The 27,141-nt window shown below is 43.0% G+C and overlaps 1 protein-coding gene across 3 annotated transcripts in view; it reads right to left on the bottom strand.

The window, feature by feature from the left end:
* Nucleotides 1-6,548: 6,548 nt before the first annotated feature.
* plxna2 (plexin A2) overlaps nucleotides 6,549-27,141 on the bottom strand; it is a 169,066-nt gene continuing 148,473 nt past the window's right edge. For all 3 annotated transcript variants that reach the window (XM_042409017.1, XM_042409019.1, XM_042409020.1), the window contains 8 exons: nucleotides 26,712-26,871; nucleotides 24,984-25,087; nucleotides 17,882-17,981; nucleotides 14,994-15,184; nucleotides 14,708-14,877; nucleotides 14,303-14,515; nucleotides 13,833-13,983; nucleotides 6,549-10,557 (listed from right to left, as the gene is read on the bottom strand). In XM_042409017.1, coding sequence (XP_042264951.1) covers nucleotides 10,462-10,557; nucleotides 13,833-13,983; nucleotides 14,303-14,515; nucleotides 14,708-14,877; nucleotides 14,994-15,184; nucleotides 17,882-17,981; nucleotides 24,984-25,087; nucleotides 26,712-26,871 — 1,185 coding nt within the window. In that variant the 3' untranslated portion in view covers nucleotides 6,549-10,461. The remainder of the gene's footprint in view (nucleotides 10,558-13,832; nucleotides 13,984-14,302; nucleotides 14,516-14,707; nucleotides 14,878-14,993; nucleotides 15,185-17,881; nucleotides 17,982-24,983; nucleotides 25,088-26,711; nucleotides 26,872-27,141) is intronic.

The raw sequence follows: 27,141 nt of genomic DNA, 5'->3' as shown, positions 1-27,141 counted from the left end.
TATTTCACTGCCAGACATCTTTGTTTGTAAATCCCTTTTTTTTCAGTTATATTGAGCAATCATTTATTAGTCTTTAATGTCCAAGTTATGTAACCATCCTCATTTTCAATTGCCTCAACTGCAAAACACAACACACAAACACAGCAAAAAAATGCAAGCAGGAGGAGGAATAAAGCATGCAGGAATATTGCCATGTCATTTTCATAAATGTTGAACACTATTCATGTCAGAAGTCCTTGTTTTGATTCAACTTGATATCCGAACACTGAAATATAAACCTTTAAATTGTTAACTTTCAGGACTTTCCTTTGTACCACAACTCAAAGGGACCACAGGAAATGAAATGGTACTGTTTGCATGATACCAGATGAGAGCATGCCACCGTAGTATTGACATCCTGTAAGTACATAATAAACTGTGTGTGTTCTGGCAGCACAAGGCCAGATAAGGTCTGTGGGATTAACTCATTAGATTGTTGGCTACCCAGATGGCTCTCATTACATGTATCTGTTTGATTCATCTGTGTAGTACTTTCATATAAGTCAAACTGTTGGCAGTTAACGGTTGGTGGTTCAGTATAAAACTTTTTAGCCAGTTGTAACATATTTGCAAAAGTTCTGCATTGACTGATATTATGGTCTCTGGTGCCCCATTAAAATCTACATAAAGTTTAAATACAGCTTTGTTGGAACAGATGTTAAAGATTTTCATTATTCTGTTTTATTTTTCACCACAATATGAACCTTTTTAGATTTTTTTTAAATGAATATAACTCACTGAACTGTTGCACATGTGAGTTTACATGAAATCAACAGCTGCAAGCTCCTTGTTTAGGTGATTTTCTGTCTGTTTAGACTTTTCCTGAGTGGGTTTCCTCATTTTACAGGGAAACCTGACCATAAAGCTATTTCCCAAGTGGACCATGAGATGGCAGTCTAAGACCAGGCTTTTAAAACTATCTCATGCCTTTCACAAAGGGAAAAGAGATTTCTGAGTGACTCAACTCTGCACTCTTGTGGTAATAAAAAAAAACTCCAACTAAGGAATAAACTCTTCTAGTGTTACATTTCCCCAATTCTATACATAGCAAACATATGGAGTTGACTAATGTCATGCCATGAACCTGTCAACATGTCATAAATTAGATAAATATGAAAGTAGGATGAAAATATGAAAGCCTGGGCAATGCATTCCAGACAGAAAGAAAAAAATCACCCACAGGATTGCAAGGAACCTTGAAGAAAACTAAACTAAGCCAAAGGGTAAAAGAAGATGGCAGATCACGTTGCTTCCAGACTTAACAATGCAGACCTTTTCATTCAATAACCCACCATAAAATGTCTGGAGTGTTTTTGTTTATGGTGATGAGTGGATGAGGTGGTGTGTGTGGATGCGTGCTTGCGTGTGTGTTTTGAAGCAGGGGGGCTATGCACCTCAACCCGGTCGTTCTCTGAAGTGTTGCTCTGGGCTCGTCGGGAGACGCTCAGGTCCTCCACATCAAATATTCATTTCACAGAAACTCCTAAGCCTTAAATAATTCTCAAAGAAGTGTGCCGAAAGTGAGCCTTTGCTATCCTAGGCACGTTTCTATCTGGACAATGGATTCAAGGGAGCACAAGAAGGGAGGCAGAAAGAAGGGGGGTTGGCAGACAAAGAGACAGTAAGTGGGGATTGGATCTATTGTATGGGCCCATAGCAGATCCCATCTTTGGACATGTAGCCTATCATATAGGGCTTTAAATAAACCAATCAGAAAATATTTGATGGATATTATCTATTGATTTAGTGGACTGAGTCTTAATTTCAAGGTTCTTGAAAACCCACTTTCATTCTTACTGAACAGGCAGGGGTCAGCCCTGTCAGCCTGTGTGATAACAACCATCACCTGATCTAATCTGATCTGACCCTGTTCTCATCCAGGCCTTTATTCCAACCACAATTACACCATACCGGATGGATGATCTTGCACTCATTACCCCTCCATATCTGAGACCCTGACTGAACGAATCTGTCCCCTCTGGTGAGTGTGTGGCAGGTGGTGTGTCGACTTGGCCCCCGCCCCAGTGCTCAGCCCTGGTGTGCTGATAAGAGCTCAGCGTGGAAAATCAGACAGCGGCGCTCTGGCCTTTCAGAAGCGAGCAGGAGAAAATGAGCCATGAAGGAAATCGGAGGTGATTATCTTTATTATCAGCCAGGGGAGTAACCGTGGAAACGGCGACCTGTGGGGGGAGAGAGATGCACAAGCTGTTCCAGCAGCCTGCCGATTGGCCCATACAAGCTCCAGTGGTAATTAACATCTGCATATGCAAACGAGTGCTCCAGCTAGGGAAATTTGGCAGGCGTTTCTCACCTGCACCCTGTGCCTGAAAGCAGTAGGGTAGTTGAGTTTGTGTCACTGTGTGTACGTGTAAGTGTGTGTGTGGGTACACAGGGTGCACAGACACACACACAAAATCAAATTATGAGTGTTCTGTGACTTCATATTCATAACACAACCTTGTTCCTGGGTGCACTTGTGTATTTTAATGTCCCAGTGCATTTGCATAGCTGAAAAATACTTACGCCCGCACTTTTTGGAAGCACAGTTGGCATGGGTGGACCGGGGGCACTGGGTCGGATAGACGACACCCACCCACCTCTTTGTTTTTGCAGTGCAGCGCTAAAAGAGATGAGGCCACACAACAGGAGGCTGTCAGCAGGCCTGCTGGGAGCCTCATTATCATCTCAGGGAGCAGGGAGCAGGGACAAGTGACGTCCAGAGAAAGACACTGATCATCAGCTTCGCCTGCTGATAGGGATAGTCAAAGTGCTCAGAAAAGTGGAAGAACTTGTTGTCAGCAAATGTCAGCGGGAAAGTTTCTATAGGCCTACGCATCAGTGAGACTGAAAATGAAAATGAATAGCACTTCTTCCCTCCCTAATCAAGTCAACGTGTATGTTTTTGCATATTTCCCAGATTTTCATCCTGCTGATTATGTACCTGTTTGTTCATGTGTGTGCTGTTTTCAAACATCATACTATTTACTGTATGTGTGACTTGTGCTTGTCTGTGTGTGTGTGTGTGTGTGTGTGTGTGTGTGAGGCTAACACATGCTGCTGAATGAGTCTCTGACCTGTGAATTATGCAGAGCGCCCACAGACGTGTCCGGGGTGTGTGTTGTGCTGTGGAGTTCTAATGAGAGAGAAGCTAGCGGGCGGCAGGCGAGACGGGCTGCAGAGCACACTGAGAATGACAGCTCCAACAGCGGGAAGCCAGACTATAAATAGAGCCTGTGCTGAGAGCTTATGACACCTGGATTGCGTTTGCAATTTCCCTCAGACCAACTTCCACCACCACCTGCATCTTGTTCTGTTCAGCCTCGGTGCTGCTTCTTATGTCTTCTCTCTGTCAAAAGTAGTATTTCCTTGCATCTCTCTTTACTTTCACTTTCTCCTGCTCAGATGGTCGTGTCTTGGATGGTATTGTCCTTCTCCTCCTCCCAGGGGCCTCCTTTCTCACATCCTCCTATGTCCGACTACTCATTTCCTCCATCACCTCCAATCAGATTAGTTTAAACACATTAAACTCTGTGTCTGTGTGTGTGTGTGTGTGTGTGTGTACCACGTATTCCTCATGTTATGGGGACTTAAATCACATGTGAGGATTTGCCTCCCTTTTGGGGACAAAAAGCAAGTCCCCATAATGTAAATCATAAAATAAGGCTTGGTTTAAGGTAAAAGTTAAGGTTAGGGTAAGGGTTTGGGTTAAGGTTGGGCAAGTAGTGGTTAGGGGTAGTCTCCAGGAAATTAATGTAAGTCAATGTAATGTCCTTTGAAGTGATGGTAACATGACTGTATGTGTATGTGAATGAGAGGCAAATTGTAAAACACATACAATTCCTTGTATGTGCAAACCTACTTGGCAGTAAACCTGTTTCTGATCTGATTCTGATTTGGATAAAATCACTTTATAAATGCAGCCATTTACCATTAGCTTCTGCTGAAATTTAAAACATATTTTCACACAAAACAAGGACTGTGTATTTTGTCCCCCATCCCTTACACCAGAATCGTGTTAGGAAGGCATCTCTTCATCAACAGTATGGACAGGAGGAACAATTATTACAAGCCATTAATTCTGTCAGTGTACATTTGGGCATGTGAGTGCTGTTTTAAGACAGACCTGGAAAAATGTGAAGCTGTTTAAAGATCCCCCCCTGATTAGTTTTAAGAATTTTTTTAATAAAAATACTCTCCTTTGAACAATAATTTGTCTTTTTCCCCACAAAAAAGTCAAATTTGCTAGTAAAAATCCTTAAAATTACATATGCTCCTGCTCCCTCATTGAAACAATCTATCAATATACACATTTCAAAAGTTTAACTGCTGGACACAAGATGTCTCCTACTTCATTGAAAAGTCCAATCTCATTGTATGTGCAGTGGAGGTTTCAGGTTTTCACATCCCATAATTGACCAAAAACCACTTGCGATGTCACAAATCATGCTCGTAGGTACACTTCCCCCTTTAGCAGATGAATGTAAAAACAGCCTTCTAGATTCAAACTCTACACAGTGAATATCAATCATCCCACTAAAGGAAGAAGAAGAAAACACATTTTTGAATAGCCAGGGACTTTAAGTAGGAAATATACCTGCTTTTAAAAATATATACGTTTGGTTTATGATCTCCATCTTCCTGTTTATTGACCAATACACATCGACCTATGATGAAATCCAGACCTGATTTATCATACGTATGATAAAAAGTGTGTTGTAACATTTTTTTGTTTACTTACTTGTGTTGTTTACATGTGTTCAATTGGAGACATGTATATTCCATAATACAGCAACTATACTGATAGGATAAAGACTTGACTTAATGTAAATTAGTGTTAAATATGGACATGAGATTAAGGCTATAGGTGTTGCCAACCAGAGGCTGTGAGATACAACTGATAACTTGCATGCATAGATCTAAATGATAAATGGAGTGCAGATATACAGTGTGGTGTGAAGCAAATTACAATGCCCCACATTCATCTGTGCGCTTTTCAGAGCTTTTGCTCAAAGACACTTGGAGTTGTTGCCCATATATATAACCTGTGGTTTTAAGATTTAAAAAAACAACTCTCCAAACACCACAATATATGGTAATCCAAAACCTTTGTTTATTTAATCAAATAAAGTGACAGGAAAGAGTTACAAATCCCCCTGATGCCCCAGCGGTTGCCTCACTTTGCCTTAAGATGATGGCAAACAGAAGTAGAGGGAAAGCAAAGGCATTTAACAACCATCAGGATCAGGAGGAGAAGCATCGAGGTCCTACAAGGTGTCGGGGATTGTTTCATTGTGAAATTAATACCCGACCATTCTTCGAAAATGGGGCTGAAATCACCCCTGGCATCCTCTTTTGCCAACTCACATTAATTATTTCAGAATTTGCCTTGTAATCCAGACTGAGAATCCTACCCAGAACGAATGGGATGTCAGCTTTATGCAACTACTTGTAAAGGCATTACAGGGCGTTAAGTCCCGCATGGATTTGAATTGGTCTCAGCAGTACAGGATTAGAAGCAGCAGGGATTAGACCTTCCCTAGAGGAAATATGGGAGCAGGGGTGGCCGAGGGACACAAGATATGGAATACATATTGCTCAGTACTCTGACTACACCGGGAAGTTGATCAGCATTGTTTACACCAGTCCTTGGGACCTCAGTAAACTGTCAGACTACACCCGTTCATTAGTGTCATGTGGAACGAATGAATGACCACTCTTCTGAAGAATAGTGTCTGTCTATACATAATCAGTTAAATCTGCTTTTGTCTCCGGTGCAAAGTGGTTTCTTTTCTCACAATGTTGATGATAAAAAACAATGTGATGGCTGTTACAGAATAAGATAGATGCAGTATTTTGCTGAAGAATGCTTACATGAGCATCTGAACCTCCTTCCTGTTTCTCTCTGCGCCCACTCTTCTACTTTTTCTACAGTTTACTCTCTAATAAAAAAGAGATGCATCCAAAACAGGACAGTATGAGTATGAGCTGGCGCTTTAGTGGTCATCCACAGTCGTTCTCTGCAAAATCACTGACCTCAGGGCCATTTCATTCCAGCTAAACACACTGACCCACACCTCCATTAGCAACCTAATGTGATTGCAGCCGCCGCGGTGGTCGACAGAATGTGAGCCCCAGTCTGAGCTAACAGACTTGCATGAAGACAAATGACGGCAATTCTGCATGTTACAGCCGTGGGTTATTCTGTTAGCCGCTACTCAGGAAGCGAGCGGGGAAACGCAGGATCTCAGGATGAACCCGGGGCTACGGGGGGATAGAGGAGAGAGATGGCCTGTGTCTCCATGGCGCCCACATACTGTAGGAGTTTGGGGAAGTGCCAGACAGTGGGTAAAATTGGCATCACCACAGGAGATACAGCAAAGCCTACATGGACCGGTCGGAGTGCCAGCTACATGTTGTGGTTCTTACTGACAGAAAGATTTATGATTCTCTCTTTTTTCTATTTGCATGAGTTGTGATGTCAACAATAAGACATGAATACAGATTTCAGATTTATGCAATTTTTAACCAGCAAAGTTTATTTATATATAACAACAGTACAAAGTGAATCCTTGGCTTGCAAAATAGGTGTGCTTCATATTTACAATAGGTACACGATAATATATTATCATAACAAAACAAAGCAAATAAAAAACAAGAGAACAACCTTTTTTTAAATACTTTAAGTTTCTTACAATTTTCACAACACTTTTATAAAATAACAAGAACAGACAGCCATTATTATTATCATCATCATCATCATCGTCATCATCATCATCATCATTGTCAGTAATTACTATTTTACAGAACTCCAGTGTCTACAAAGGGTTTGTTTACGATGTGTTTAAAATGGAAGGATACTCATTTTATACTTGGTGATATTCTGACTTGAGAATAATACATTGATCTGGATTTCAGTTCCTCTGTCTGACGCCATGAAGCAAGCAAAAAAAAAATGCTGAGTAAATGTTTGTTTTTTTTGTGTAAGGAATGACACGTGCCAGTCAAAACCACAACACCATCTCTTCGGCAACACGTTACACAGAGAGCAAAAAAAGTGCACTAAAGCATCTTCAATTAGCAATCAGCTCGAGCTGAAATGAGGTTGTGTACATGAGCATCTATCCATATCTCACACAACTGGCAGTCAAATGGGATTCTGCGCTGCAGAAAGAGTAAACAAACTTTCCTCTTTTTCAGTTTAAACTGAATTAAAAAAAGCTTCCAAGCGACGTGTGTACAGCATGGAAACAAAATCTCTTTTACAAAAAAAGGTGCATTCAGCTGTGATTTAAGACGTGTACAAATGGGGCTTTCAGGAGGAATCGCAGTTAGACTAATGACGGCGCAGATCGATATGGAATACCAGGCAGAACTAAAGCATGGATTAAAACGCATGCAGAAATCTCACACAAAACAAAGGAAACATCCTGATATATATGATCTCTGACAGAAAAATCAAAGCCACTCTCAAATCATTTGCGTGCCTCTGATTATGTTCATCACAATTCTGAATACAGGGGGGAGCTCATTTAAGAGATGGAAGGACTCTATACATACATTTCATCCCTTGGAGAAGGAAAAGGCATTTAGGTCCTGTTAAAATGATAAAAAGCATTACTCCATACAAGCAATGTGAGGTATGAGGAGGATACAATTCTATTTGCTGAAATAGGGAAGACACCTTAATCAAAAGGAAGAAGCTTTATGTTTTGTGTATGCACTATATATGTGCGTCATTGTGTACCTATCGATATTTATTAGGAGGTTAGGGAGCGCGAAGGTGCTTTTTTTAGATGATGGAACAAATTACAACTACTCTTTCCCACTTCTGCCCCTACTGGCCGGACACAGTAATAGCATGTCAATCATCACCTCATCCTGCATTTCTCCTTGCCTGTTAGTTTGATGTTTTTTTTTTTTTTTTTCTTTCCATCTCCTGATCACACTGTGCACACAACTGACTGAGATCAAAGAGCAGCTTCAAAGCCGGAGCAGGAAACTAGAGCTAAAGGGGTTCTCTCTCTTTCCACCTCTCCCTCTCTCCTCATTTCTCGACACTTCTCTTCAAACAGCTCAGGCGAGCCGAGTGCTGAGTGAGGCAATGTCTGCCTGAGCCAGGCCGTACCCTCTTCACCTTTCCTTTTGCTTTATCTCGCTAAGACAGTTCTCAGCAGAGTGCCTGGACCAGGTATCACTGAAAAAACCATTGGGCTCCGAAGCACTGAAAGGACCGTGCCCGAGTCGAGGACTAATAAGATCAGGAACACTAAGCAGGTGGGTATCTAAGGCCACAGAGAAAAGAAGCACCTTTCACCCACTACTGGTGTTTGTCATGCTCTCAACACACACAATTGCAGTATACTGTACAAACCTTTAATACTTTAATACCTAATTTCAAGTACTTGATGTAAACAACAAGCAAACATATATCTCGGAAGAAAATGAAATCACCTATCCGGAGGACAGAATCTACAGTTTGTTGTCATCCAGCTAGAAGGTTGGAAGGTTACATCACCCTTTTAGCTTGTGACTGTTTGGTTTAAGTCAAGAGAAGCTTAGTATTTCTCATCCACATCATATGAAACAAACTTGTGAAACATGTTTTATGTCTGTGTTTTTTTTATTTATTTCTTCCCCATTCCCAGATCTCTTTTCTCCGACTTATGTTTCGTACCTTTCACGAGTTAAAAAACTCACCGTTCCAGTTATGCAAACTTTCAACGGCTCCACACTCCCGTTCGAGAGCTTTGCTCCCTCTGTAAAGCATGAACCGATTTTGACACATTAGTGAACAATTTGAAACAAACAGGATCTTTTGGCACTTGGTCAAACTAGACCCACGCAGCTAGGCTTCTTATTGTCTGTGTGAAGACATCGGTGGTGGTGGTCGGTTAACATCTCCCATAAGCTAACATCTCAGCAAGCCAACTAGAGCTGGCATGACTCGTTGGCACTTGATAAAATCAACAGTGGACCCTTTAAAACACATCTGATGTGTGATACCATGCATGCAAAGTACACATTAAGTTGATCAAATCCCCAAAGAGATACAAACAGTGGTTATATAATGGAGAGTTTTAGCCTACAGCAACCAATTGCTCTTGTCAGGTCTCTACTAACTGGTAGCTGTACATACGTTACTGTATGAGCAGTGGAGTCACAGCGGTGACGGCCACAATGCAGATGATACACACTCTCCTCTAGCTGATTTAGGATAAATAACATTTGGGAAGCAGTTGGAGGGGCTGGGGGCCAGGACAGACAAATGGAGCTGTTCACTTGACGAGCTACTGCAAATATCTACGGAACTCAGTTCAACTGAGCCCCCTTTTGTTTGCAAAAACTCAAACAAACATACAAACAAACAAACAAATAAAAAAAAAAAAACATTTGTACATTCACATACACTGATTGGCAAGTATCCCGGTACATACACAGATGACCTAACTGCTGAAGAAATCCTTGGACACCAGAGTGATGCTTATTTAAGGTCATCTCCTAAATACACTATAGACTTCATCTTCGTCATCCTCAGTTTAGGTGCAAGCATGCTGGCTGAACTGTGACCACCACGAGTGGAGTTCCATTGACTCTTAGATGATGAGCACAAGTTTCATGTTTTCCTGTACACTTCTGATTGGATAAAGAGCAGAGGTTTTGTCCGTGTCATGTGGAGCATCAGTCCGAGGAGGGAAGGAGTGAGAGAAGACATGGACCATGGCCTGTTTTCACTACCACACTACTCTGATGTAGCGTTACGCTCTTTATGTCTTTATACAACGACATTTACGGGATCCTGGGTGGATATATCGACTGCAACTCATATTATTCAAATGTACAAGTACAAAAATAAAATCTGAACGCGAACTCAGCTGTCCAACATGAGATCTGCTCCTCTGCTTCTCGCCTTTTTTGTCTCCGTTTCACACTCATATGTGAGTTTCTGACTGAGAATAAATCAGTTTCTCCATATGCTCTCACAGTCTTGCAGGAGTCTTCTTCAGGATGACACAAACACACACACACACACACGCACGCACACACACACATCATACAATTTCCTGTCAAGCTGAGAGAAAATATCCTTTGAGAAAACAAACAAACAAACAAAAAAATAAATACAAGCCATGTTGTTGCCTTCTCTGCTGATGTTCCTTCCTTATGCCATTATGAGCTCCAGCTGCAGGTACTCTGTCTCAGTCTGTGGGCCCTTAGCTGGCACCATAATGGAAGGAGGTGGGAGAATTAAAAACTAAAGCAGTTATATATGTCTGTCCGGCTGTGGATACAGAGGTCCCAGGTCTGGTTCGTGGTTGCGGCTCCCACGATGAGAGGTAAGTAATGCAGGACCTTTCGGTGGTCCGGTAGAGACTGTGGTCCTCTGTCTCTCTCTTTCACTCTCTCTTTCAGTAGGGGTCACTCTCAGCTTTCGAGGGACATGGCAGAGATGAGCTGCTCCACCTTGTAGGCCAACCTCTGCTTCCTCGCCTGTTCATCCTGCTCCAGGGCCGCTGTGATCTGTTCAGAGGAAAAAAAAAAACTGTGGTCAAACACCAGCTGTGAAAAGAATTAGATCTAATACTATTTCATAGAAATTGCTAAGTATCTTCTTTGTTTTTCAAACCCTATTATGAACATATTCCTTTAAGGAGTAGAGTATTTTTAGGTTTCTATATGGACATCACATGAAAGAAAGAGAAAAAAAATTACATCACTGCCTTTTGTCTTTTACAACATCAAGAAATATTTGTGTATTAGCCTTCCCCTTTTTATCTTCTGAGCTCTATCTTGTAAATTGGGCATTTGTCAAGCTGGGTTCAAAAGGGATGCAGACAGGCTCTCCTCTCTGTTCTCTCATCTGGTGTCTGCCTTGTCAGGATGAATCTATGTCAGGGTGACATTAACATGTATGGCAAAGAACTTTAATATGAATAAAAAAAAAGGCAAAAAAAAAAAAATAATGCCACGCCGTTATCACTGCTGATGCGGATCTCTGTATCCACATACTGCAGCACTTTTTTTCAACATACTGGTTTCTGGTTTGAACTTTATCACGTGAGCTGATAATGTTGCTGGACTGTACGTCCATGTGTGATCAAATGGGATCCATTTCCCATTAAAAAACACTAAACTCAACCGCAATGTTTCACTCAATAATTGATAATTCAAACAAAATAATTTATTGACCCCTAATGGGCAATATGTAATTTAAAATATTCTGAGGTAAGAGATGAATAATGAATCAATATGAGAAAAAAACATCATCATTCATTGTCTTTGGTTGTTACACATATTCAGAGTCACTCAGAGGCTACTTCAACAAAAGCGGGAAAATATATAAAAAATATTTGATGTATTATGTATCTGTTTTGTCAACCAAACTCTCAAGTTATCCACTGCTGTAAAAAAACACTCACTACTATATTTATTTTTGCGCTTTCAGACATTTAAGGTCATTCATATAAGGTGTATCATGTGTCAAGTGACAGGAATGTGCCAAAATCTTTATTTCCTTCTCTGCAGTGAATCAGAACCACTCTATTAGTTTTTATGGGTTTTGGTGGGTTGATAGCTCCGCCACTCTTGACACAGTTAAAGATGAATTTTTTTGCATAGCATGGCAAACCCGTGTTTGCCGCCTGTCCTGTTGTAGAACACAGTATCTGTCTGCCCACCTACCATCTTCCACTCATCTGCTTAAGTGCTCTTAAAAGCTGGCAGCTACAGGCGGAGCATTTCCTCCTCCTCATCGGGCCCCGATAGCAATCCATTATTAATCTGTAGCAAGGTATGCAGGTGCAGCTCCCACTGCCATCTCGCAAATCCATTTAAGTAGGCTGCAGCTCTGGCCTGGTTAGCCTGACACACAGCCTTTTGTTAAAGGCTGAGCAACCGTTAACGGTGCTAGATGAGGTTTTTTTACGCGCTGCATTCTGGGAGACAGCAGATACTGCGGGAGTGATGGGGTGCACGTGGTAGAGCGTATGTGTGCAAAATGAGTGTGTTTGCATACGTCTCTATGAATGTGTGCATCAGACAGTTACAACTGCAGAGGCAGCAAAAGCCAGTGTATGAGATTCATGGAGAGCAAAGGGGAAGCTGACTGGATAATGGGTAAAAAGAGGAGGAATGTAAAGGAAGGAGGGAGGAAGAAAGTAAGAGATAGAGGGAGAGAGATACTGTGGTCCAACATAAAGGTCAGGCTAATGCTTCCCAGAGGAGGAGCTGACATTAGAAGCAGAATGTCTCCATAAATGCTCTCTCTCGCTCTTCCCTCTCTATCTTCTATGCTTCCTGTGATCTGACAGCGTGTGCATGTGTGTGTGTGTGTGTGTGTTGCCTATGATTCTGCTCATGAGAGCCCTATATAACAGATAGCCCACTCTAACTCAGCACGGGCGAAAGGACAGAGCAGCATGCTGAGAGCCTGTAGACATTCACTTTCTACTGTACAGATCAGACACACTGCCTTGTTAAGCTCAGGTCTCACTAGACCTGTGGGCATTGGGGAAGTCTACTGAAGACTCTGAACTGACCTCACTAACCTTTGCCAGTTATGAAGAGTCTGAGAACACCAAGGGCAAAATATACGTACATTAAAGCGTGGGGCAAATTTGCGGCACGCCTTTCGTTCAATTTGCGCTTGCAATCTGCCAGTAATTAGCGCCTGATTGACTAAGGCAGCAGCTCATTATGCAATCAGCGCCTGGGACTGCCCTCTAGGTAAAATTTGCAAGTGAAGGAGCTCAGTATGTAGTGCGGTGGAGGGATTTTTCTGAGATCACCAAGCTCAGGAAAGAAAAGATACTGTCTTGATACTGTGTAGAAATACTAATGAAATAATGTTGTTGTGATATTTAATAACGGCACAGTTTAACACCTTACAAAAACTGTCTGTTACACAATAAATTATGATAAAAAAGGAATATATACTAGAGAGAGAGAAAGAGAGACAACAGGGCAGAGTGGAGAAGCAGCTCCATTAGTCTACAGTGTCTCACTAAAGGTTAATATTAAAGTTTAATGAGCAAAAACCACAACTGCCCATTTTGTTTGGTGAGTGTTGTCCGGGCCTAAAGAAGTCAAATTATCCAAAATTTTACAAAAATAGCAGAAAAATACATTTATAAAAAAAATGAATACAAATTTGTGTAGCAGACCTTTGTTTTTCTTCTTTCCTAACAAGTTAATCATCTCACAACCCTTTGCTTTATCTCAGGCCTGAGCCCCAAGTTGGGAACCACTACAAACTACCTTACTGTATATAATGTAGTTAAAACTAGTCCACCTTGACCAGCTACAGCAGTAAAATGCTGCATAAACACTGATGCATCAGTAGTAAAAATTTACTAACGTCATATATAATATTTATTAGTACATTTTGCTAATAGTTTTGTATTTCTACTTCTACTTCTTCCACCACTGTGTGTGCACCTGCATGAATATGATTGGATGTTACAGGCCTCAGAGCTTTGAACGAGCCAGTGATGGTCAAGTATGAATAAAACAGCTGATGTCGATCAGCTATTAGAAGCGCCTGAACTAACGCTATGCTTCATTAATTCCTGCAGAACGCACGCTCAACCGCATTTATCACATCTTCTTCTACTGTTTGCATGATCCTCCTTCATATATTGGTATAAAGGAGAGAGGCGCGCTTTACCGCTGACACGCAGACTGCTCTCCTGATATCACGCAAACTGGCGTTGATAAATAACACGCACAACGCCAGGCGCAGAATGCATCAGGACGACTCTGCTCGTGTGAGGTGTGTATGTGCAAATACCACTAACCTCCTCACTGTACTTGCTGACGTAGGAGTAGATCTCATTGAGAGCGCTGAGCATGTTGAACTCTGTGGAGTGGAGTCTGGCCTGTTCTGCCAAATAGGCATTCATGTCCTGGTCACTAATGGCTGGCAGCCGGTTGATGTCAGCGTAGTACCTAGGGACGCAGAGAGGGGGCAACACTTGGCATCACTCACAGAGACTCACTGAATCAATGTAAAAGCTCAACTGAGATTTAAATTATTTTTATAGTCAAATTTATGAGCCATAATATCACTTTCACTAACATTGCACACTTGCTAACAGTCATTCACAAAAGGCTTTTACAGAATCAGGTTGAGAAGTGTAGGAAGAAGAAGAAAGAGAATTATGAATCAATTTCCCCCAAAATCTCCATTTCTATTGTAAGAGGATACAAAAAAAGACATGACAGAAGGGATCAGAATGGTGCATAAAGCGACTGCATCAGCTCCTACCTCTCTACCCAGCTCTTGTAATTTGGGATATCTTTAGCGTAGAGCAGCTTATTGGATGGGGAGTCTTTGCCCAGGCGGTGTTCTGAAGTGGAGCAAGAATCCATAAAGGTCTGAGCTACTACAGACAGACAGGCGTCCGTGATGCTGCTCTTATGGATGTCAAACACGAACTGCGGGTTCTTGATCACGTTCACCCAGAAACGCAATGGAAGGCTGGAAGACGGAGACAAAGAGAATGAGTAAGAGACAGAGAGAAGTAAGCTTGTGTCACGTCAAATTCTCTGACAGAAAGCAACTTGAGTTTACTTTACAAGACTAAAAATAGATCTATCATGTGACAGTAGTTTTGCCATGGTGTAAAGACCCACTTGATATCAGTTTTGTTTCCGCAAACACGGTCCTTACCAGTTGCTTTTCCACGTGTGACGCACGTCTGTGTCGTGAATGCCGTGTTTGTCGGCCTGCTCGTCCAGGAAATCAAACATGTACTTGATGGCCAGGGGAAGAGTGCTCCCTCGGTGCACCGTGCTGAACAACGTTTCAAACAGATCGTCGACAAATTTTTGTAGCGTTCCCTGAGAGAAGAAGGAGATTACACTGAGATTAGCAATTCATAAGCGAGTATGTGCTGATGCCTGTACAGATACAGATGTGCTGACACGTAGAAATGTCCAGGAGAATGTTGATGTACCTTGGTAGCTAGCAGCCTGGTCAGATAAATCTCTGAAACCATCTTGCTACCGCGGTCTCCTTCCTTCTGGTCTCCATGTTCGTGGTTTTTCACCAGATGCCACACCTTAACGCCGCTCTCTAGATCAGGGGTGATCATGGGAGCTCGTGAACGCAGGCTGTCGGGACTGCCCGTGTAGCGGAATGAGGAGTCTGTCCGGGGAGGAATAAAATAAATACAGAGTTATCACTGGGCCTAAATGACTGTGATTACAAAAGGTTCCCCTTAGGTGCAGCATCATGTAAATTAAGCATACACTCACACCTACAACAGCACATACCGCGCACACAGCCGCTCTCATTTCTCATTACTATCTCTCCTTTGTAACTCATTACAAAGCCAAATCCTCTGTGCTCCTCCCGCTCTAAGCCATGCTGTAAAGAAATTGTGGTGGTGGATAATTTCATAGAACGGCAAAGTAATGAAAGGGAGGGGAAGGTGTGGTGCTTTGCGTCGACACGTGGTGACTCTGTTGAAACTAAAAAACCCAAATGATACAGAAGACCTTGCCATCCGTTGGTCTTATTACATACAGGGAGCTGGAAAGTATTTACAAAAAGCTACATATTTGTTTCCTGCTTTATCTCTCTTTGATGAATCATTTAATTATTGTTTTTTTTTTTAAATTCCTGTTTACTTCACTTATTCATTCTCCTTTCCTTCTCCCTGCTTACATAATCTCTGCCTCACATGAGCGAGACATGGTTTTGCGCCTGGCTCCTCTTAAAAGCGCTCATAATTGGCTGCTCCCTGCCACATTGTGCCGACGCCATGTTGAAATGTCCCTGTCACCCTCTAATCAATGCATCAAAAGATCCCTAATTTGTTAAGCACTGAAGGCACCCTCCGTCATCCATACATCATCCTCGTCTCTGCTCTCGCTTTCCTGCCTTCTTGCTCTTCACTCAATTGGAATGATGGTGGTTTCGGTTTCCCTAATTAGCCGGCATCTACTCCAGGCAGTGGGCTCTCTAGAGATTCAGGATCTGAGCATCTCAATGAGGATCTCTCTCACCTGGCTTCAAAGGCCGAGCTGAACAACAAAGCCTTTTGCTGCCAATACAGCCACTTACACCTTTCAAATAAGACCAACCTGCGCTTCTGGAGTGGCCACTAGGGACTAAGGCCTGAGTAGATGGAGCGTTGAATATATGTGCCTGTGTGCAGGGTGGATTGAGGTCCCAAATCCCATCTTAATCCAGTTACTGGTTTTTACTGCTCTGCTCCTCCCTCGTCCCCTCCATCTCCCCAGCACCCTCAGCCTTTTCCCCAACTCTCCTAGCGCTACGCAGTGACCCAGAACCCCCGTTTTGCTGCAGTTCCCAGCTTCTGAACACAGCCAGACAGTAGGGGAGTGTGTTCAGGCTGATTTTAAGGCTAGAGGGGGGGGTGCTGGTGGTGTAAATTGAGTCAAGATGCTAAGTGTTGAACGTTAAATTGGTATGAATCCATCAGCAGGTGTCGAGGTGCAGCTGTGCCTGCTGTGCCAACCCATGATTGATGAGGGACGGGCTCATGCCAGCAGAGCTTCTGCTTTCTATGCCATGCACATCTAACTCCAGTGCCTGAGCACCCGCAAAGAAAAAAACAAGCGAAAAGTAAGAGAAGAGTGCAAGAGAGTACATCCTCTCTAGTCTAAGATGATATTTGAGTAATTCCATGTAACCACTATCTAGGTTTAAAACTCAATGTGTCAGAAAGCAGAGGGGAAATTAAGCTTTGATATTAAAATAACAACATAATACAGAGAGGGGTTCTTCCCTTTTGTTTGTTTTGTTGTTAGTTATGTGTGTTTACTTTGCTTCAGTCATCCATCATCTTCCTGTCTCTCCCCACAACCTTTGTGTTGTTTTGTTTAAAAGAGAGTAATGACTGAGTGCTCTGCAATCTTCTAAAGGTCGTCATAGACAGTCTTCATCAGTTCTGTTGGGAATGTCACTCCACACATCATTTGAAAGTATATAAAGATAAAGGTCTTTTTATGTGAGAGGTATCCACTGTTTCCATCACATGTAAATAAGGAACGTAATTGTTTAGAGGAACACGGATGCTGTGACATAGCTCCTTTTCTGTGTTTAAAAGCAGTATTCGCTTTCTAGCTGCAGTCCTGATAATTGGCCATGCTCACTTATCTTTTTCTGTTTGTGTGAAGTATCATTCACACAGAATAATTAGCAATCACAAGTTGCCTGGTGCTGCTGTGTGAGTCTGGCAAAGGACCAAAATTGGCACCCAGTAGCACAAAATACAAGCACGTCTTGAATTATTTGCATTCATGAGTGTACATGTATTGCATGTATGCATGATTGTGCAAGTGTGCATTAAACTGGCAGCCCACTAGGTCCTGCATGTAATGCCATCTTCATTATAATATTATGGTTTTAAAAACAAACAACCTTCCATTGGCTACACATTCCCCTCATTTTTATCTCTTTCTATTCTTTGCATTTTTTCTATCATCCAACAGAGTTTGGGCCTGAACTGCAAAGCAAACTGAAGCGCACACAGTTGGAGTGTGAAAAAGGCTGAAGAAAAAACCTCTGCAGCAAAAAAAAAAGAGAAGATCCAAACAGAGCTGACCGTTGCATTGGGGGGGGGGGAGTGGATTTGGCTTTGTTCATATCTGAAACAACTAATATAGAAACAGCTTTGATGTGCCTGTGCGGCAACAAGAGCTACATTTAAAACAGCATGGAATTAACTGTTGATTAACTATTGAATAGGCATGCAGATACATCCGTGATTGCCTGATATATACAGTATGCTGTATGGCATTTGTGCAATCAGTGTAATCAAAGTCAAGGCTGCAAACAAGGGTTTGAAAAGAACAATCAGGTCTACTGACTCACCATATCTGCTGATGGAGGTGCGTGATATGCTGGCTGAGGAAGGGATGTTGTATGACGAGGTCTGTTTGGGCACCAAAGCCACCACGCAGCGGTCCGACACCTGTGCGAAGAGACACATATTGTGATCATTTTCATATTTTAAGGTTTGTCATTGACCTGCATGTATGAAAAAGCCTTCATGGTCCATCATTCTCTAAAATGCTCAGATGTATTCATGCAAAATACTCTCACAAATACGTTATAGTAAAGACACGACTACACGAGGGAATGTAAGGACCTGAATGAATAATCCAATGAGCAAAACATGTCCCAAACTCCTCCACAACCCATCCTTTCCTGTCATGTCTCCCCGCTGTTCCCTTCCACCGCCCTGTGGCATTTCTTTCCCCGCAGAACAGATTGCTGTGGCTGCATGATGGCTGTACTCAACATGACTGTCATTGTCATCCCCTTCTCAAACATTAGAGACATGATGTAAGCTTTGGAACTGGGATGAGATGCTAAGAGAGAGTGAAGGAGAGAGAGAGAGAGAGAGGGGGGGGGGAAAGGGAAAGAGACTGACAGAAGGAGAGAGACAGAGACTAGAATGCTGAATTTCTCCTCTCATGTACACTTCACACCCTTAAAGAAAATGGGGTACGCAGGTATAATAATAGCATTAGAGCAGCACGGAGTCAGAGTCAAAGAGACGGATGAAGAGAAGAGGCTGTGTAAAAGATGGTGTGTCATGAATAAGAGACACTGGGGTTCATCCTTTTCCCTCTCTGTGGTTTATATTTACAAAGGGCTCTTGGCCCTGTATGATGTGCTCCAGTCACTTCAGATAAGCTGAGAAAAACTGATGCAACCTACATTATAAAGGATGGCTTCAAAACCTTTTTTTTTATAAGATACTATTTAACAGAGATCCTTGATCATCTAACAGTGTAAATTATTAACCGTGAAATGGCAATCTCTACAACGCTACTACGCCAAAACATTTTAGAAAAATACAAAACATAGCAAAAAAAAAAAACTTGTGTTTCTTTTCTGAAAACCAAGACAACAAACAGCTTGTTGGCTGGCATTTACAGTCCACCCTGAGGAGGAATTTCTGCTTCAAACCCAGTGAAGAAAAACTGACGAGCCTCCAGTGGAGAAATAAACAAAAGGCAAATGCCAGGCTCCAAACAGAATACCTCAAAGAATCTATAGAAAAAGAGAAAATTCTTCTTTTCATTTGCTTTTGCAGGAATGGGCTCTTGGCCATCCCTTGCAGGAGAATAAGCTGCCGGGGTGTCGGGATGTCGGGATGGGCATTTACAGAGTTCCTCCTTGCTTTCAAGAGCCAACCGCCTCTCATCCTCTCTCATTCTTGTCCTCGCCCCTTTCTCCCTCTCTTCCCAAACTAATCTCGGCTGTGCTATTAGCTGGAGTTGCCATCTGGCCTCTACTGGCCACAATGGAGAGACACTTGAAACTGGGGATAAAGTCTGGAAGAATCCTCTTAAAGACGCAGCTCTGGTGCCCAGGCATCTTGAAGGGAAATGAAAAATGGTCTTCCCAACCCCCGACCCCCATCCACAACCGGCATCTGTGACCTTTCTCTCTTCCTCTCACCTCACACATCCTTCACATTTGTCTCCACTTTCCTAAACCTAATTTCTTCGGTCTCCCCTATCCCATAGCCTCCTCTTGGCTGACAATGCACAGACCAACTCTAATGAACCAACAGCGTAGATGTCCGTGAAGATTCCTCTGCTATTCCTGTGATACATTTTCTCTAGGGAGCATGAAATAGCTTCTCTGTCCCCCGCGTCCCTTTACGCCTCCCTCCATCTCTCTCTCTTTCTCTCTGCTTTTTATGGCTGACAGAGAGGCTAGAGCAGAGATGGGTTCTTGTGATAGAGTAAATGATTGAAGGCGTGCAGATTCGCCCTTCAGGGATAATCCAGTGTGGGGCTGATAGTGGGCAGGTGTGATAAGGGCTGTGGGCTCCACCTGTGATAAGACCTTCCATTAGACAGTGCAGAGCAGACCAGACAGCAGAGTGTGGTCAGCCTCTATCTTTCTATTCTCAAACCTCCCCACACAACCCACAGCCCTGGTCCTAGCCTGTTACCCCTTGGTGTCCAATCTCACCTGGACTCATGCCCTTAGATCATGATGCTTATCATGCCTGTAGACTCTGCCCAGTAGCTTGGAAACACACAACTTGTGCATATGTGCACTTCTCTTCAGGTATGATGAATTTTCAGGTGGGCCGTCATGTTAGATGTTTATCAAAGAATTAAATGCCAATCTGCAGGTCTTTCCAAGAGAATTTAAGTTGGTTTTAATGAACTAGTGCGGTGCCCATTCAAAACGGGCTGATGTCTCAATACCTAGAGAGAACAGTGCCCGTCCCCTCATGCAGGCTATTGGTAGATGATACAATTTACCCATCTTCCCTAAACACTTCACATGCAGAACATTGGTAGACGCTACAATTTAGCGATGTTCCCTAAACGCCTCTCATGCAGACTATCGGTAGATGTTACAATTTACTGATGTTCCAGAAGTGCCTCACATGTAGGCTATTGTACAGTTTTGAGCTGAAGTCAATCAGATGAACTGCAGTGCCCATTTAAAACGTGCCTGAGAAATTCTTGTCTTAAACGTACATGCCAAGTTTTGTTTACATCCCAGGAATAGTAGTGCTTAACTCTAAACTTTTTCAATTCATTCTCTATGGTAGTTCTTATCACTATGGATGTAATACCCCCTCTGACCACCATGTGGGTTGCTGTCCGCTGTCTGTATTTCTGCTTGTTGACACCACGGGCAGTGAAGAAACAGAAGCAATGTTGTTTCTGAGGTATTTTTATATATTTCTCCAGAACTGTTCATCCAAAAAAAACTTCACACACACACGACACTGCACTTCCTCGGGTCCTTAGCAATACACCTGCCAGGTGTGAAGTCGATCGGATGAACGGATGTCGAGATACACGAAGGAAACACATACAGACAGACAGACAGACATATAGAGATTCCTTCCTTTATAGTTAGATGAAATATGTCATTCAAGAATCAGTGTGAGGTCTTACAAATGCTTGGAGCTGCAGTATGACTCAGGGTGCAGCAGCAGTGTAGGATGAATTAAATATGTCTCTCCTTTTCAAACACTACTTGTTAAAAAATATTTACCATATTTTCCTCCTAAAAACCTACATATTCCCAGCTGTCTGGGGTGTATTTTGAGTTTTACAATGGGGCTCTGTGAGCAGAGACAGTCATAGCGTTAGATTAATGAACAGATAGCAATGTACTAGTATCCATTGTGTCTGGGGCTGTTGAAAATAGCCCAAAATGCCCCAAGTGATGTCTGCAAGGTGGGTAACAGGATCTAGCTGGCAGCCTCTTCTGGTGTGGTCATCAGTGTCTGCTCTCCCTGTTCCTTCACCGCAGAGAGTAGGACAGACAGAGGTCACCAGGCAGCAGGGGATGGAAGTTTCCAAACTGACTTTACTTTTCATTGTGACGCAGTCGAGTGAAAGAGCGAGCAGTGTGCCCTTTACTGTCACTTATCTGTGCATTAGGAATAATATTCCAGACAAACAACACACTGCCCATGTGTCCGCACAAATGGATCTTGCAAACAAATATTAATATGCTGGCAAAGCCACTGTCCACCTGTAATAAATCAACTCTTTGTCAAACATCATCAATGTAATTACTCACACCGTGCACCGGTGAATACTGCGAGGGTCTGTTTGCAATTTGAGTCATCATAAATAACCAAAGCAGTCTGACAACCTCAGTTCATGATAATGTCCTGTTTATGAAAAATTGTTAATGCTGCCTTCTCTCCAAAGTGACTCGAGTATGTAAGATGTCTGATTCATGTGGCTGTGGGATCCCTGCTTACTGCCGGGATGCTATCCAGTGGCAACAAGGTTAACGCTAACATGTCTCAAGAGGGGGAGGTGGAGAAGAAAGAAGGTGTGATGAAAAGCTTTGCTTTGACAGGGAGGAAGATTAATCAACAAAGAAAGATCCAAATCAGCAATCAGCCAAAAACTCTCCAATCTTATAAATCTTTTATCTCAAATCCTGTTTGTCTGTGAGCGTGTGGTACGTGTGTGTGTGTGTGTGCACAAGCATCGTGTGCATATTTAAGTGTGCTTCTATCTTCTTCTATCTTTATCTATGCAAGACAGATTGTAAAAAATACAGAAATTTAGAGAGTAGGGAGGGAAGATGGGAGTTTTAGTCCCCGGCCTATAAAAGCCAAGGTGTTGAATAAACATTCTGAACTAATTTCAAATGTGTGCATTTATGTTTTTAATTTTGGTGTAGCAGGGAGCTGGGAAGATATGCATTTCCATATCCAGGTTATGTAAACCATTATTTCCCATGTGGCAGGGTAAATAGCCAATGGGGTTTCTTGGGATGCTGTGAACCCTATGAATTTTAATGACTCTGTCTGGTCCCTGTGTCTCTGCTATGGGAGAATTAGCAAAGACTCAAGGTGATGATCTGTCTTACTCTACATATCCCAGGGCCCTTTCACACCTATCAGGTTTTGTCTGGGCTTTCAGACTTTTCAGTTTGAGCCAAACCAAAATTACAGGTGTGAAAAGAGATGGTCCAGATCAAACTGAACCATGGTTCGGTTCGTTTCTAGTGTGAAAACATTTTTTGGATGGTTTGGGCTTTTGGATCAATTACAGGAAATTCCGACAGGCTATCGTCAGACCCATAAGGAAAAATGAACCACTGTAGGACATGGGGAGAGGAGCAGACCAAGTTTTTAATTGAAATATGGTCTGATGATGTTATAACAAGTCAACTGGAAAAAACTCCAGGTATTTTTGGAGAGGATGAGAGAGAGAGGATATGAGAGGATGAGAGAGCAATGCCACCTGAAGATAAAGAAACTGTAGTATATATAGTATAATAATACAATACAGTGGCAACGAAATGAATCTGTTCATTAGTTTTTCTCCATTAATTCAAACGGATAGAAGGCGCACGCCCGTCTACACACCAATCAATTTCAAGTATAGGGAGATGCAGCTCATGTAGGTGATGACAACAGGACAAAGGTATGTCATTCTTCAGTGTGTACACATAATGCAATGGCTGAAACCAAAACTAACCTGATCAAATGTATGCAATGTAACATAAACATGAACCTAGAGCCAGACTTTCAGGTGTGAAAAGGTCCTCAGCCTCCCTTTCAATATTTCCTCTTTACTTTCTCCCATTTTTTCCTTTAAGCTTTCCCCTCACTCTGGGGCCTAATGAGCTGTGCTCCCTTGTTGTAATAGGCAGCCAGATGTGCTGTTGCAGCTGCCAATGCAATGGCATGGTGTGTGATGCAAACACACACAAGCTCACACACACACACACACAGCAGCCATTGCCAGCTCATCAAAACAGTGCTGATGCACAAGTGACTATGTTGCTCTACCTCTCTCTCCTCCTGCCAACTTCCCTGATGTTTCATGCTCCTTCTCTTTCTCCTTCTCTTCCCTACATTGTCCAGCAGCCCGCCGGCATCTCCTCTGAAGTTGCACAATGTCGGGCCTTACGTTCAGCGCAGGGACCCTTAGATCTGTGATCAATAGCAGTCCTCAGATCTGCCTTTGAGCGAGCGAATAAGTGAAGTGGCCACACGCGCATTACGTTTTGCCCCACAGCATCTCCCTTGGCTAACGATAGCAGACAGACTGTGGTGCAAAGAATTGCAAAAAACAACAGAGGGGCCCATTATGGTGTGGATGCAAACATACTGCACCGCTTCATCAAGGATTAAAGCACTGCAGAGACCACAGGAGAAGAGGTACTCAAAGCGGGGTGGGTGGGGGGGGGGAGAAAGTGAGAGGAGGAAAAATGGGAGGAAAAAAGAATGCTCATTTGCCATCAGGAAAAAAAATATGTGAAATGGGTAAGGGAAAAAATGTAAATGAGACAAAAGTCTAAAAGAGAAAATTTGAGACCGTAGAGACAATGAAGGTGAGGACAGCATGGAGGGTGGCAAGGGCGGAAAGACAAAGGACAAAAAAAGCTGCATAGTGCCAAGTCCTGAAGGACACTACTGATGTGTCCCTTCTTCTAATGACTCGTACATGTGATAAATTACTGTGCTTGCTAAGCTGTGGCAGGAGTTCAGATTGACCCCCAAGTGTGAGGACTTGAGCCTCGCCAGACCTTGTCCCTATTTTCTGCTTCTAGATGGAATTGCATCTCCTGGCCCCGTTATCTTGGTCTCCAACCTCTTAGATGGTAGCCAGCCACAGCTGCATCTAAGCTCCAGCCTTCGATTTTGACCAGGTAGCCTAGAATCCAGCCTCATGCAGTCTTTAAGCAGATGGTCCCCCTTGGCTGACTAATGAGAGCTGGCTGACCGTGCTGCGAAAGAGTCGTCACCTGCAGAGATGGCTGCCTTCTCGTTCTGATTCTCTCTTCTTTTCTCATTTATTTCTTTATTCCTTTTATTCCTCTTTATAATTTCTCTCTGGCTTTCTCTCACTCTCTCTTAATGTCCTTTTTTGCACTTACAACTTCCACAGCCTTAAATTCTCCTGAAAAATGCAGAGCTTCTCTTTATCTCCTTTCTACTTTTCTCTCTGTTAAACAAGGGGCAACAGGTGAACCCGTGGGCCCTCAAATTGTGGGGTGTGAATTGAGGTTCTGCATGTGAAGAGAAAGAAGCAGGCAGTCACAGTGGGACTAATTGTTGCCGGCATAGAAGTCAACGGGGCAGAGAGAGAGAGACGGAGAGAGACACTATCCTCCTGACTGGAGCAGCTTCATCTCTCCAGGGAGGAGGGAGAAGTGTCGGCTGAGACGCTGAGAGTTCATCTCGCCTGCCACCTGTATTGTAATTGTCCTCTATTCTGCGAGTCACTCGGATTACAGCGGACACGGGTATGCAAATGAGGAGCTGAAAATTGGCTGCCTAAAAGTCAAGAGCAGGAAACATCAAAGTTTGGCAAGGTATGTGGTACATTTCCATAAGAAAAGCCGCAGCAGAAATTGAACTGAAATGATCCCTTTTCTTGGTAAAAAAATAAGGTGAAGTTTGAGAGTTAATTAGGGAAAACATTACACTAAAGCTTTTATGTGTATTTACCTGGTAGTGCATGAGAGTGTTGAGTCTCTTCCAGTCATTTTCTATCTTGGTGGTGATATCTTCATCCTGCAATACCACACGAGCCATTCGCCCCTGGCGCCACTCTGAGGACACAAACACACACGCTGCGTTATACACAACTCCCTATGCAAAGTATACACTATAGTGAGCCAGAAAGTCATTTGTCATTGCTTTCAGTGGAGAGTTTTGGTGGCAAGTGTTTAAAAAAATGGATGTGAAAACCATCATTGACGAAGAATGCTGGCTTTGAATTGAAATGCGGGTACAGTAATCCTTTATGCGATGCCTTCAGAGCCAGTTATATGGCAGGGTAATTGTGAACTTTGCTAAAATAACAAGAACCTCCTTATCACAAAACAAACTCCTACAAACACTTTTCTTTCAACCCTCATTTTCCTTTCAGTTGAGATGAAACCTCACCCTATGCGACTCCCAAAGAGAGCTATGTACACATTACCCAAATGAGTAGGTATCAACAGCCAGAGCTCTTGTACGCCTCTCAGGATGTGTACTTCTCTCAGACTTGGATTGACACGCATCTTAATTAAACATTACACATGAACAACTTCGAGATGTATATGAAGGCGAGCTGCACGCTTTAATTGTTACTTGTGTTGTGCAAATGGCGTTCTATTAGCATACGCAGCAGTTGGCCTGTCAGGGTCAGAAAGAAGAGGAAGACAAGACAGGATTAAAAAAAAAAGCAGACTATGAGAAAATCACATCCTTTCAAAAGAAAAAAAAAACAGAAACAGGTGGAGGCTATACACAGTGCTGGTGGTGGGTAGTGGCTGACGGCTCGTTGTGGGGTAATGAAATGATAATAAGGGTGGTGACGGGGACGTGGACAGCCATTGAGGCTCTCATGCTGGGAGTGATCATTGATTTTCTCCTCTGTTGACTGAGTTTTATTACTTTGTCTCCCTGCCAGATGACCACATGATATCTCTGCCTGGCGCAACATCCTTCCGAAACCATGTAACCTACACTCTGCATAAAAAACACAAAAGTATATACACATACAGATATGCACAGAGTCTCACACAGATCCACCTACTGGATTATTTTTAAGGAAATGGACTGAGGAGAATGAGGGAGAGGACAGTGAATGGACAGAGAGCCATATTGTGGAGTGATGGATAATATGCTGATTTGCAGCAAGCAGAGGAAGGGGGGGGGACTTTTGCTCTCTCTGCCCATGTGAAGTGAGAAAAAACGAGAGGGACAGGGCAATGGGAGGCAAGGTACGGACAGGCGAGGATGGAAGTGGCGTTCTGCGTGGGAGTTGAGCCCAGCGTGAGGCCGGCGAGCCCGTCTGTCAGCTCTTACCTGGGTCAGCCAGACAGCCACGTCACAGACGCAAAAAAACACATACGAACACAGATATGCACACTTCTCTATCTCGATCTACCGTGTCTTATTAGCACTACCAGGCAGCGAAAAGCAGCCAGACGGAGGGATGCGCCACACACTGTCAGTCAGTTTGATAGAAGGCCTGGCAGGAGCACTCTGAGGCTGGCTGGCTGGCTGGCTGTGCTGCAGGAACACAGCTTTTATCACACTAATGCACTGATAATCTGTACACATGGCTAGGTTTTCTCTCACTGATACATTAATCTGTGGGTGTGAAGGACTTTACACCTGCCAACTGCATCTGTGAATGTCTGGATTGCGTGTGTGTGTGTGTGTGCGTGTTTTGTGTCATACCAAGGTCCATGTCGACAGCACGCGGCCGTTGAGAATAGGGCATGTTCTTGTAAACAGCATCTAGGATCTTCTCCTTCACTTGGGTGATGGTGTCACAGTTCAGCACTTTCACTGGTATCTCTGGACTGTTTTCATTGTCTGGGTTCACACAGTTCAGGATCTGGATTGTACAGATAGGGAGAACAGAAGAGAATAAGAGAGGAAAATCACAGAAGGAAATAAGAGAGAGCAGAGGATGAGGCAAGAGGTGTCCTGTTACTGCCTGGACATGGGTCCAGCTTGAGGCTTCGCCCTCATTAGAGTCTCCTTGGAGCATGGCAGGAGCTTTGAGAAACCATTTCCGCTCTTGCTGGCATCCCGAAATCTAATTTCACACCTTCGGCGGGACACCAATTTCCAGCTCTGCCGGGGTATTAGCACGTAATGAGCC

Source organism: Thunnus maccoyii, chromosome 4 (genome assembly GCF_910596095.1).
Source record: "Thunnus maccoyii chromosome 4, fThuMac1.1, whole genome shotgun sequence".
In the NCBI taxonomy this organism is placed as follows: Eukaryota; Metazoa; Chordata; class Actinopteri; order Scombriformes; family Scombridae; genus Thunnus; species Thunnus maccoyii.
The sequence above is the reverse complement of the archived record's forward strand: the minus strand, read 5'-3'. Positions and strand labels throughout refer to the sequence as shown.